Source organism: Magnolia sinica, chromosome 6 (assembly GCF_029962835.1).
Source record: "Magnolia sinica isolate HGM2019 chromosome 6, MsV1, whole genome shotgun sequence".
Taxonomy (NCBI): Eukaryota; Viridiplantae; Streptophyta; class Magnoliopsida; order Magnoliales; family Magnoliaceae; genus Magnolia; species Magnolia sinica.
The window spans coordinates 96,453,886-96,467,910 of NC_080578.1; the positions used below are offsets into that span (position 1 = coordinate 96,453,886).

Here is a 14,025-nt window from a genome sequence, read left to right on the forward strand (position 1 = left end):
TGGTGTACGCCCTTGTGGTTAGGGAGAGTGCACCAGAGGCTAGTGTAGGGTTACCCACTGAAGCCATTTCGGTAGTGGATGAGTTCTGTGATGTCTTTCTTGAGGATCTAATGAATGAGCTTCCCCCTTTGAGGGATATACAGCATGCCATTGATTTAGTCCCTATGGCGACTCTACTAAACCTCCCTCATTACAGAATGAACCCAAAGTAGTATGTAGAGTTGAAAAGACAGATTGATGAGCTCCTAAAAAAGGGTTTCATTTGAGAGAGCATGAGCCCGTGTGCCTTGCCCGCCCTTCTTACACCTAAGAAGGATGCCACATGGAGAATGCGTGTTGATAGTAGAGCCATCAACAAAATCGCAGTCAAGTATCGGTTTCCCATACCGCGTCTTTATGAAATGTTGGATATGATGGCCAACGCTACTATCTTTTCAAAAATTAACCTCAAAAGTGGTTATCACCAAATCCGTGTACGCTCTGGTGATGAGTGGAAGACAACCTTCAAGACGAAGGATGGGCTATACGAGTGACTAGTCATGCCTTTTTGGGCTGACTAATGCTCCAAGTACTTTCATGCGTGTGATGACCTAAGTGTTGAGGCCTTTGATGGGGAAGTTCTTGGTCGTCTATTTTGACGATATCTTGATTTATAGCATGACCAAGGAACAACACCTCAACCATTTGAGGCAAGTTTGTGGGATCCTTAGAGCCGAGAAATTGTACGCCAACCTAAAGAAGCGTGCGTTCATGTCTAGTAGTGTTATCTTCTTAAGTTTTGTTGTGTCAGCTGAGGGTGTGTCGGCGGATCCCAAGAAGGTCAAAGCCATTGTCAATTAGCCTAAACCCCGCAATATTCACGAGGTGCGCAGCTTTCACGGCTTAGCCACCTTCTATAGGCGGTTCATTCGAGGTTTCAATTCCATTATAGCTCCCATCACGGATTGCATAAAAAAAAGAAGAGTTTCAATGGACGAAGGCAAAGCCCTCAAGGAGATAAAGGTCAGGATGACGGAAGCTCCAGTCACGCGACTTCCGGATTTTTCGAAAAAGTCGCATGTAACGCGTCAGGAGTCGGCATAAGAGTACTTAGTCAGGAAGGGTACCTTGTCGCATTTTTTAGTGAGAAATTGAATGAGGCGAAGCAAAAATACTCCACCTATGACAAAGAATTCTATGCAATAGTGCAATCACTGCGCCACTGGCATCATTATCTATTGCCGCAAGAATTCGTTTTGTTCTCAGATTACGAGGCCTTGAGATATCTGAACTCTTGGAAGAAATTAAACCCTAGGCACGCCAAATGGGTTTAATTCTTTCAAGAGTACACTTTTGTGCTTAAGTATAAGGCCGGTATAGAGAATAAGCTTGCCGACGCGTTAAGTCGTCGAGTTGCGTTACTCAATTCCATGAGTGTCGAAGTCACGGGCCTCGAGCATGTCAGAGAGGATTATTTTGAGTGCCTAGATTTTGGAGTTGTGTACGCGTCGTTGTTAGAGAGTCCATCAGGAGCTAGCAGTCAGTACTTGATCTTAGACGGATATTTGTTTAGGAGTGATTGCTTATGCATACTGCGCACCTCTCTCCGCGATTTTCTTGTCTGGGAGTAACATTCAGGAGGGGTCGCGGGTCATTTTGGTCAAGACAAGACCATTGCCCTAGTGTAGGATAGGTTCTATTGGCCAAGCCTCAAGCGAGACGTGGCCAAAATTATTGGGCAATGTCGTACTTGTTAACTGGCAAAGCAGAAAAAGAAAAATACAAGACTATGTACACCTTTGCGAGTTCCATTCATCCCTTGGCATGACATCAGTATGGACTTCGTGCTTGGACTCCCCAAGACTATTCGAAAACACGATTCCATATTTGTTGTTGTGGATCGTTTTTCTAAAATAGCCTACTTCATTCCTTGTTCTAAGACTTCTGACGCATCTCATGTTGCCAAGCTGTTCTTTAGTGAGGTCGTCAAATTTCACGGGTTATCAAAAACTATAGTGTCTGACCATGACGTGCGATTCATGAGTTATTTTTGGAGGACACTATAGCATATGATGAATACTAGGCTTCAATTTTCTTCTGCCTGCCACCCTCAGACCGATGGTCAGACTGAGGTGGTCAATAGGAGCTTAGGGAGTTTGCTCAGATGTTTAGTGGGGGAGCACACCAGCACGTGGGACACCGCAATACCTATAACTGAGTTTGCATTTAATAGTTCTGTCAATAGGTCCACAGGTTTAAGTCTTTTTGAAGTCGTTACTGGTTATAAACCTAGGAAGCCTATTGATCGTCCCTATGTCACTGTCCTATAGGCCATCAGAGTTTATAGAGTCTTTTGCACATCACATTCATTCATTCATCAAGAAATTAAGCGAAAGATTACTACTAGTAATGAACATTACAAACTTTCTGCAGACCAGCATAAACGTTTCAAGGAATTCAATGTAGGGGACTCTGTGATGGTCCGCAGTAGGCCAGAGCGGTACCCTTAGGGAGCCGTTCGTAAATTACATGCGCGGAGCGCTGGACCGTTCAAAATTATAAAACGAAATGGTCTCAATGCGTATGTGGTACATCTTCCACCTTCCATGGGAATTAGTTCCACATTCAATGTGGAGGATCTAGTTGCTTTTCAGGGGACCCCTGATACATTGTCCAGCCTTTTGCCTAACCATTCTGATTCCCCAGACGTTTCCGTTGATCTATGGCCTCTTTCTGACCCTTCCTCCCTGCCTCTACCTCTCATACCTTCTCTTCCCACACTTAGAGAGGAGATAGAGGATATTCTGGGATAGTAACAACGTCGGACGGCGGGTTTCAAAAGTACCCGGTTAAGCGGAAGTCACACCCAGCTTCAGATAGTACGTGGCTCACTGAGGAGGAGCTTCAATGAGTTGATCCTGACATCTTGGAGAGGTTTAGGAGTTTTGTTTCACCAGTGGCGAAATCTTCGTAGCCGGGGAGAGTTGATGATGACATCTAGCGCAAACGCACGCCCTCCTACTCACGTACGCAATGAGGAGGACTCCACCATCGATCTGGATCGATAACGACGTGTAGGGAGGGCCTCCTAGTTAGAGGACTGTGTTTTGGTTCCTTGGAGTGGACCCGATCATCATATGGATCCCACCATTGGATCTTATGATCGTGGCCCACTACCCTAGATGATCTAGGGACTTTGAGTTTTGCTTATTATCATCATTAGGAACATCATAAACAATTTAGATTGCTTTGATTAGTTGTTATTTTTGTTACTTTATCTCTAAGTAATAGTGTGTGCACATGGTGCGGATTTTAGGGTATAGAGTTTTCTTATAAATAGGCAACCCTTTGTAGGTTTTTTCTCATTGAAGATTATGAATAAAATTCCCCGTTTTCCTGCTTCTCTAATTCTTTGAGTTATGGAAATCCAATTGGGTGCGAAACCCTCCCCTTTTCGAAGGGCTAACTACCGTGGTGCGAAGCCATATCCATCTCAAATCGCCCCCACCTCCTACCCTCAATATTCATCATCTCCCATAGCCATCTCATCTCCAAATCCATCCCTTTTTGCAGCTAATCCTTCCTCTACAGCAGATTTGCAGAATCAGGCCCTGCAGGAGGGCTGAAACTTCGGCAGAGCATTGTACACAAACCGGACATCCAATTGTCCTGAAATTTGGCGTGAAGGTGGACCACCCCTGGCCGACCAGACCCAAGTTGGCCGATTTCAGATTCGTGGGCCCCACACACATGCGGCCAGGATCCCACGCACGTGCGTCTGGCCCAACCGCTGTCCACACGTGCAGATCACCTCGGGTTCGTCTATTTCCTTTATTTCATTCATTTCTCACCCTATTTCTCTAAACCTAACCCTAGATTATCCTAAATCTCAAGTTCTATTCCCCTTTTACAACCCTAGGGTTTCCCGAATTGAAACATGTGAATCCCTTGGATTGGGGAAATAATCCTTTCCATGTGTGGGTGAATCTATTTTCCTTTGATCATTGCTTGGTCTATAATTTTAATTGATCCAGCCCTAACATGTGTAGGCTTGGACCCTTGTAGATCCCCCTTGTTGAATGCTTGACTTTATTTGGCATATAGAATTTTTTGTGATTGTTTCTAAATTAGTATGATCTAAAGTCTGAAATCTTGCATATCATATTTAATTTCCATGTCCTGCGTCACTTGGGGTTTGGCAGGAAGCCTATCATTATAATATATGATAAAATGCATGGAGTTGCATTCTCGAATCAAGAGGCAGACAAAATACAATTGTAGAATTAGCTATCTAGTATTTTGTTATGCAATCCAAAATCCACTGTCCTATTTGTTTCCCTAGCTTTTTCTCAAGCACGTCATTTTTAACCTGCCAAATAAAGTGAGATATTAATGATTTTGACCAATTCCGAACTCTTGATCTACAAGGAATTCCAATGAAGCAGCAACTCACTTAGGAAACTCTGTACAGTACCATATTTGATATCAACCAGACCAGGTCAGTCACTGGGTGATTGGCTTGGGAAAATGGGCCTGTCCTGGTTTCAACACAAACTGGCTGGCTTCCCCGTCAATTTGCAACGTCTTTCATTTTCTTATTTTTTTATTTATTCGATGACACAGAATTTTATTACACAAAAAACAAGGAAGCAGATACAGAATCCATTAAGACAAATGGACAGGAGTCTCCCATACACATTGAATATGTAAGGACCCCCTACTTGGCCAAAGCATCAGCGATACAATTTGCTTCTCTAGGAACAAGATGATAAGAGATGCTCAACGATCTAGAACACAAATTTTGATAATTTAGAGGGGTAAGTATTGGCCAATACCGAGATATCAGCCAATATCATCAATGCATTGAACACTGGTAGGAAATTAATTTACTAGTGGTTATTTCTTTTTCTTTTCATTTCTCTTTTCCTTTTGAACTTTTATTGATTGAATGGACTTCCCTTAAGGGCGTGTTTGATTTTCCGGTGAAATGGTAAATGCAGCGTAAAAAAGTAATAATTACTTCCCCTACATTTACAACTTACCTGATTTGACTACTTACTTTTTGACACGAAAACCAAGAATATTACAAAATATCTGTGGGTCCCACTGTGATGCATTTCGCTTATCTACACCGTTCATCCATTAATCCAGTTGAATTCACAGCATGAGTAAAAAATTGAGGCATATCCAATACTCAATTAGATCACGTCATACAAAAAAGGGAATCGAATACTTACCGTTAAAAACTTTGTAGGGCCATTGTTTCTTTTGGCATGGGCCACTTGAGTGTTGGATCCTCTTCATTTTTTGTCTCATGCTCCAAAATATTGTAATAAAACAGACTGATGGAATGGATATATCAATCGCATTACCTTGCAGTTCAAAAATTAAAATTACATCTTTTGAACCAATTTCACGGGCGCAAATTCCCATGAATTTTCAAATGCAGTGAAATTGTAATAATTACTATTTCCCAGGTATTTCCCATTTCTTTGAAAAACAAACAGGCCCTAAAAAGCATTGGCACGCATGTAAACCCAACCTCGGGTTGGGAATTCTCAACCCAAGCCCAACCCAAGCGGGGTTGGTCGGGTGGATACGTGCTAATATTTTCGTTATTACATTAGTCTATTATGTTTTCAATACACGTCTTATTTTTTGTACGTATGATTTTATTAATTATATATGTAGAGTCCAACTATTATCCTTAAACTACACATGTATGTGGAATGGAAACCATTAACAAGTGTCTTTAGACCATTATAATGGTAGCCTACTTAATTATTGGACCAGCCCATCCATGAATGGTCCGGCCCAGGCATCCGACCTAGATTTCAAAGCCTCACTCTGGCCCTCAGGCCATGTTCAGGGGCTCAAGTCCTGCTAATGAGTTATAATGCCATTCTTTTTTACCTGTAAAAGCAACTGTTGTTTTTCCATGGGCCAGACCCCTTTGCATTTCTTTTCAATGACTGCCTTGACTGATATATGATGGTAACTGGAGTCGTCGTTTTCGAAACCTTGGTTCAACCTTTCTAGAGTTATGTTGATCCTGAAAGCATGACTACATGTGATTGACAAGTTTCAATGTAGCACGTGCAGGACATCAGACCTGTGCATCGGGTGTGTCCTGGCACGTATAGATGACCTGGCCTAAAACAGGCCAGTCAACTCATCAGGTGGGCCTACTAATGTATCTTGGATGTAGACCATTAGTGCTCATTTTGGACCATACATTGTTTTCATACATGCGTTGGTCCCCCCTGATTTTTGGGCTGGGTCATCTACGCGTGGCTCATCTGATGGATGCCCATGTATGCCAGGTGTTCATGTGCAAGTGGGCTTAGCAAAGTTGATCTTTCAGGCGAATTGAAATTGCACTTTTGCGTGTTCTGATCATGTCTGTTATTTATTTGCAGAGCTTTGGAGCCATCGATCTGCCTGCAGATTTTGGTGCAAAACAAGGGCATGAATCTTGCTGCACTTCTCCAGGCATTGTTTCTGTACATGACAATCGGCGGATGGGAATAATGTTTAGAACCAGCTTAGTTTCATCTTCCAGGTGATTGCTATCTGGAATTTTGCTAGATTAAAAGCGCTTTTAATTTATCTTATTTTTCCAGGAAGCTATAATTTTGGGTGAATTTTTACAACATAATTCCTAGGGAATGATCATTTTACCAAATAATGCCTGGATGATTAGAAATTTCAAGGAGATGTTTTTTGAGTTGGGAATTGCAAAAATGCCCTCGTCTTATTTTTTCTTTAGAAGTAGTGAATGGCGAGAATTGTGAGACCCATGTGGTGTTTTTGTAATATCCATCCTCTCCAACATATGCATACCACCTTGTGATCACATTAACCAAGAAATCTATCTGGCCGATCCAATCATCATATGAGCTGCAATTGAATTTGGATGTCTTTGAGTGGTATATATTTTTATGGTTCGGCCCACTTTATGATTGGATCCGCCAATTTTTGGTTCGTCTAATTATCATGGTGGGGTGTATCTACTGGTTGGATGTCAGGCGTATACCACATGGGCCCACAATTCTCGTTTCTCCACTTTCTAAAGAAAAAGAAAAAGAAAAAAAAAAGCCGGGCAATTACTTCTCCTCTCAAAAAGCACAGCCTGGAAATTTAATTTCCTGGAGGCACTATTTGGTAAATGCGGAATTCCCTAGGAAATTTGTGTTAAAATTAGAGTAGCTCTGAAAGAATGAAAATTCTGCCTATGGCCATGGTGGGCACAAGCGGGGCCCATGATTTGGTGATCTAGAACATCAATCTGATGCGCCTCACCGAGGATGGATCAAACCTTAAAAATCTCCTGGACAGGACTATCTCAACCCATGGATTGATGGCCTGTTGATGAGATGCAGCAACAGTCTATCCATTCAATGGAAAACTAGAAAAGAAAGCATTGCTTGTGGAAAGATCACATACATCATTGTATGGCAACATTTCTCATTTATGATGGATGGTTAAAATATGATGACTAGGTGTCCAAACTTGACCCAAAATCAAAGCTTGCTATTCATCCAGACTGGGCCCAAGAATCCGGTCGATCAATTGCAGAATTGTGCAACATGCCTATGTTTTTATTTTTTATTTTTTATTTTTATTTTAATGTGAAAATGGCAGACACTATATCTAAGGTTTGAAAGCTCAATCAAGATAAATAATAATAATAAACAGCACCAGGTCTGCTGCGGTGCATGACCCCATATTCAACTGCTGTAGTTCAACCATTCATCATCATCATCATCATCATCGTCATCATCATCTAAATTGTATCCTAATTAATTGGGGTTAGTTACATGAATCCTATTCTGCCCTTTTCTTCAAGATAGGATGAAATGAAATTCATGTTTGTTTAAACAAAATGCTTGACAGTAAAGTTGGGGTGCCATGAAATGATCAGGTGCAGCCCACAGTACCATAAGCTTACTGTACTGCACAATCCCTCCTGTAGGTCACACATGTAGTATATCCAACCAGTGCAAAAGGTTAGGCATGTCACGGAGATCATGGGAGGCGAAAACCAGATGGAAAATTCCTCACTTGGACCAAAAATTTATGTTGGGTCAGATTGGGTCAGATTATCCATTGCTCGTCGATTTTGATGCTATGTCCCACCTATTTGGTGTTCTGGATGATACCATTCTTTTCAATGTTTTAGATGTTCTTCAAATGCCCTAAGCTTGCCTCATCACTAATGACAACACCCATCGATGCTCTTCCCACCATTGAATGCCATAATTATTAGGGATCCGAACCTGAATGAATTAACTGGCCAATGGAAAAGTTGTCATGTGCATGTGTTAAATGTAAAACTTGTATTGAAAGGTGCCAACTGTCATTTTAATCTTTAAGTAATTTTTACTCTTTATGGTTGGCTCTACTTCTTATATGTGCACCTGGTTTTTTATTTTTTCATGCCATGACAACTTCCAAATACACGCAATACTTGGTATGTTTCAAAATGAGGCATTACAGCTGACATCATCTTATGAAAAAGCTTCTAGTACAAAGGGTTTTATTATCCTGTAAAGGGAGATGACTTCCTCAGTGGTTGTTCAGTAATGTCCTCTAACAAGAACCTAAATGTAAGGGTATCAAGTGTGTGTAGGGGTGTAGACGAACCGAGCTAGCTCGGTTAGCTCGCTCGACTCGAAAAAGCTCGATTCGACTCGGTTCGAAGCTGAGTTCGAGCTGATTTTTTTAGCTCAAAAATGAGCTCAAGCCGAGTTTGAGTAGGCCCCAGCTCAACTTGACTCCGATCGAATCTAGCTCAAATCCAGCTCGAATCGAACTCGGATCAAACCAGTTCGGTGACTTGCTTACTTTGCCATTGATGTTGTTCACCAAGTGTTTAATAAAATGACTCAATGAAGTGTGGCTGGTGGCAAGGAAGGTATGTACATGAAACAAATACTCCTTTTTTCTTGGTTTTTATGTTGCTTAGAAGGTGTTTGATAAAATACCTGTAAAACCATTGCTTCTGTTTCACATACAGGGGGATTTTGAAGGTGCAGTCCAGGTGTTTGTGGAAATGCATCAATGGCGAACTCGGCTCGATCTTTGCTCGAACTCAGCCCGACCTGCTGACCAAACCGAGCTGAGCTGGCCAGTCAGGCTCGAGGACCGAGCCGAGTTTGAGCTGAGGTCAGCCAGTGGCCGAGCCGAGTCAAGCTCAGGCCAGCTCGACTCAGTTCGACTCGATGTACACCCCTAAGTGTGCGCAACATCCAACCAGTCTGAAAGGTAAAAGCCACCATTGTGATTAGTAAGTGCGGAAATCAGTCAAATCTATACTTCTAAGTGGGCCACACTGTATAAAACAACAAATAACAGCCTGTGTGATCAAAATTTCTCATTGGACTCACCCATCAAGTGGATTGATTGGCCTCATGTTTGATGTTTGTGTTTTGTGATCTTCGTGCTGTTAGATGGGTTGGATGTCATACACACATGGGCAATTATTTACTAGATAAAGATGGATGGTCACGGGTGATGGGTTTTATCTACAGTCTATCTTTTTTTTTTTTTTCTAATCATTGAGGTATGAAGCCCAAAAATGAGGTAAATCCAAAATTCAAGTGGACTACACCGTAAAAACCAATGTACTGATGATGACAACCACCATTGAAACCTTCTCAGGAGACAAGGTGATGTTTATTTGCCATCCAACCTGCTCAGTAGGTCATATAGACTTTCACCAGGGGAAAACAGATATCAGCTTAATCCAAAACTTCTGCAGCTCCTAAGAAGTTTTTAATGATGGCGGTTCAATTCCCACCGTTTGGTACACTTGAGCCTTGACCTGCCCGATGATGGATTCATACCCTAAAACGATACAAAATGGATGGATTGCACATCATGGTGTGCCCCACAGGTATGGATTATAGTACAGGGCTTAAAAAAAAAAAATCGAAAGAAGGAAAATTCAGAAAATGAAAGCTTGTTTAAAAGCTATAAAAGTTTGAGTTTTTCGAATAGTTGTTCACTGATCCTGACTATTATTTTATCAGGAATCTCCCCCACTGGAGAATCATAATCTTTCAATCCGTGGCCTTCAAGTAGACGGTCATGATGAGTCACAACGCGGTCCATCAATAGAGGGGCCAGCTTAAGCTCGACCGTTCAAATCATGGGTCCCATGGTAGGCGGCTAGTGAATCGAGAATTAAACTTATTCGATTTCGTACATGGTTGATAGATGGACATATAATGCGATGTCCAAGTCGACCGTCCGTATTCAACAGGCACATACCCATTAATCAACGGTTAGAATTCTTCCATCAATCTCAAGTTTGGAATATAACCTATTCAAAGTGGGCCCCGCAATTTGGACGGTTTAAATTGATTTAATATTTAACAAGTGTTCAATTTCTGAGTGCCTGCGTATCAACGATCACTCTGGCAGCGTATAGATAAAACTCCCCTTCCTCTCTAATCTCGGCCACACATACATACACATAATATACTCTCTCTCTCTCTCTCTCTCTCTCTCTCTCGGCTATGGCGATGCCTTTTTCTCCTTCTACACTTCCATTTTCGAAGCTGCGACCACCTCCAACGGTGCACCCGCACCTACCTTTCCTTACCAGATGCGAGTGTACACGTTCGTCGTCAGACGCAGATCCGCGTGTAGGAAACGCGAGTAACCTTGGTATAGGGTCTCCAATCATCGTCGTTGAAGCTCCGGCCACGTTAAAGACCGCTGATGCCATGCCCTGTCTCAAGGTCAACTCGGGCATAGTCAAACTAGGTGATGTGGGAAGGTAATTCTCTTCCTTCTTGGCTCTGTGGCACACGTGTAAGGAACCCAGATCATTCATCGGGCGGGACATGTGTGCACATTCAATACAGGCCGTCCGTCCTCTTTCTTCTAATCATTCGTGTTACTCGTACACGTGTAATGATTCCAGGTTGCTCATCAGGTGAGACGATGGTACCTGTCTAATGAACGGTCCCGATCCTGAACACGTATGCCACGTTGGCCTGTAGCATTTCTCGGCTAGAAGATCTCAATTACAACGGGTTGGACTGTAAATTACGGTCCATCCGGAGGATAATTTCTAACCTTTGATGTATGTGAGAAATCCAAGACGTCAAATATGTTGGCCCTATTACAAGGGCCACCTAAGCAAAAATCAGCCATATCCACATATTGAGTGGACCAAAGTTGTATTTTTCTATTTATCGATGGCTAGAAATTTTCTCTATTGTGTAGTGTACCGAATGGGTGGCTAGGATTTATTTTTTCACTAGTGATCCTGGTGGTACGGCGAACCTATTGGAAGGGTTGGATTCACATGCACTCGACATTATCCTGGAGGTGGACCGTACTTTATGGTCCAACTAGTTGAACTTATGACCTCTTTACGAACCATACGTTTTGGAGCGCCGGATTGCGGTGGAGTTTTGGCTAAGCCCACACGTGTACGGTGACCATTAAATGGAACTGTCTGCCAACTTTCAGCCGTCCATTTCTGTATTGTGATGGCGATCAGTGTATCTAACGGTGGGTTCTACCTTCTGGAAAGATTAGATCTTGTGCAGATGCCACGTGTGGATGGGCTGGGATCTACGCGTGAAGTAAGACTCGAATTCGTGTACCTCCCTTAATGCTGACTAAATGGTCCAGTCCTATGACTCATAAGATCTGATCAGCCTTCTTTTTGATAGATCTGGACCGTCCAAAAGATAGGCCCGTCATCGATGGGCCGAAAATTGAAAACTTTGCTTTGGTTTTTGATTTTAACCGTTTGATCCATAGACTCTTATCGTGACTGTCTGTATACGGTTTGTATCAATCGTCAGTGCAATAGCAGAATGGGTTAGGATTGGTCCACTCGGAAAACAACTGATGTAATCAGGAGCGTTGATCTGGTGGGCCACGATGTGGATAGACTATGCCCCAAGACAGAATGGGTAGGACAGGTCCACGCGCATGAGCATTTTCATAAAAAAAAAAAAAAAGAAGAAAAAGGTAAAGAAAAATTGGGCCTTCGATCTGAACCACTCATTTGGTGGGCCCACTACAAATTGCCCAAAGATAGAAAGTTTCTACTCAGGTGGGACTTGTTGTGGCCTGCAAATGGACGGCTAAAATGAAAGGGCAAGCGCCACACAATGAATAACCAAATGTCCCTTGATCGGACGGTTAGGATTGTCCACAGCGCACTTTAGCATAAATGTTCATCCATAACGCGGCCCACTGGAAGAACGGTTCCGATCACCGAGGGTGGGCCCCATGCAGACTATAATCTTTGGACGGTTGGGAATGTATTTTCCACTTATGTTAGATTGAAAAGAATGAACAATGGCCGTTCGATTTTTCTAATAGGTTTTTACCTCTTTTTTTTGGGTGCAGAATCGTGGCGAGAAAACCCAAAGATGTGTGGGCCGTTCGTCTCACTGTTGGTACTTTTCTTATGGACGGCAAGTATTTCAAGCCCTTAGATCTTGATGAATGAACGGCTGAGATTTTCCCACAAGTGGATTTATATCATCTTGATGTATTAATCTAAAAGACGGTGTATACATTTCTTTTACTTTTTAATGATCCATACCCAACATTCCATGAGTATACAAACATCACCTACAACCGTTCACATGTTAGCTTAAAATACAAACGTCTAACGTGTCAATTCCCAGATGTGCAAAAGGTGGACCCCACCATGAAGATCAGGCCGGTCCACTCATCAGGCCCAGGGATGGATTATTTGTATTTTCTCCAAAACAAACGGGCCCCCAACAGGCCGGTCCACTCATCAGCTTTGGACCACGGTCGGACCTATTAGCTTGCATGCATGGTCCATTTAAATTTTGGGTTTGGGCTTGGGCTCAACTCATTTTCAGGCAGTTTAGCTCAACCCAACTACATATATATGAGTGTTATATCTCACAAATACGCCATTCTATTCCTTGATTAGGTAACTCATGCATCTTGAATGCATGTCTTTGGTTTCTTTCCTCTTTGATTGTATTTTTATTTTTATTTTTATTTTTTTTGTGCATTTGTGGCCTACTTAATCAACGATTAGATTAGGAGCATTCAAGTGGAAAATAAGGATTTTATCAATTTTCAGCTCAAGTTGGGCCCAATTTTTGGCTTTAAAATGTGATATTTGCGACAATGATTTTGGATTCATTTCCTACCATGAGCTAGGAAAATAGAGGGATGGATTTCTCAATAACATCATGTGGGCCCTACCTAACTTCTACTTAAATTTTCTACTAGGGGGTAGCAGGTAATCTACGCTTATGTGGTAAATCTGACAGCGGCCCATGGTCCAATCAAATCCTACCATGTTACGACAGATCTTGATCCACAATAACGCATGTATTTTATCCACTCTGGCAATCCATTTTAAGGGCTGCTTTTAGGGTATGAGAGGTATATCCGAGTCTCAGGTGGACCAAACCACAAAAAAACAAGGGTGATTGAATTACTCACCATTAAAAACATGTTGGTCATGAAAAGTTTTAGATCAAGCTCATATTTATGTTTTCTCCTCATCCTAGTCCATGCAACCTGATCAACGATCAACAGGTTGGATGGTCAAAAAACATTTCAGCAGGCCTTAGAAAGTTTCTAACAGAAGCGTTTGCTCTCTTGTCGTGTGGTCCACCCGAGATTTGGATCTAGCCATGGATGACATGCATGGATAAAACACATACATTATGGTGGCCCCACATAGCATTGACCACTAAAGACATAAGCACCTCGGTGGTGTTTTGACATGTTAAGGTTATGTGGGCCCCACCATATGATGTATGTGTTGTATCTGCACTGGCCATTTTGTGAGATCATTTTAGGGCGTGAGCCCAAAAATGAGGTAGATTCAAGATGCAAGTGGACCACACCCCAAAATGCAGCCGGGATAATGACCTGCCATCGTTGAAACCTTCGTAGGGCCTACCATGATATTTATTTGCCATCCAACCTTACGTGACCTTCCTTATGTGACCTTCCGGACGAAAAACACAAATTTCAACTTGATCCAAAACTTAAACTTGCCTTAGAAGTTTTCAA

General features: G+C 42.2%; 2 protein-coding genes across 4 annotated transcripts in view; both read left to right on the forward strand.

The window, feature by feature from the left end:
* LOC131249171 (uncharacterized) overlaps positions 1 to 6,605 on the forward strand; it is a 34,509-nt gene extending 27,904 nt beyond the window's left edge. For all 3 annotated transcript variants that reach the window (XM_058249782.1, XM_058249781.1, XM_058249780.1), the window contains one exon: positions 6,399 to 6,605. The gene's annotated coding sequence lies outside the window, so the exon portion shown is untranslated. The remainder of the gene's footprint in view (positions 1 to 6,398) is intronic.
* Positions 6,606 to 10,461: 3,856 nt separating this feature from the next.
* Positions 10,462 to 12,565, forward strand: LOC131249172 (protein CHLORORESPIRATORY REDUCTION 42, chloroplastic). Its single transcript, XM_058249783.1, has 2 exons — positions 10,462 to 10,765; positions 12,361 to 12,565. Exons 1-2 carry the CDS (start codon positions 10,503 to 10,505, stop codon positions 12,461 to 12,463), a joined length of 366 nt encoding a protein of 121 aa, XP_058105766.1. The 5' UTR covers positions 10,462 to 10,502; the 3' UTR covers positions 12,464 to 12,565.
* Positions 12,566 to 14,025: the final 1,460 nt, after the last annotated feature.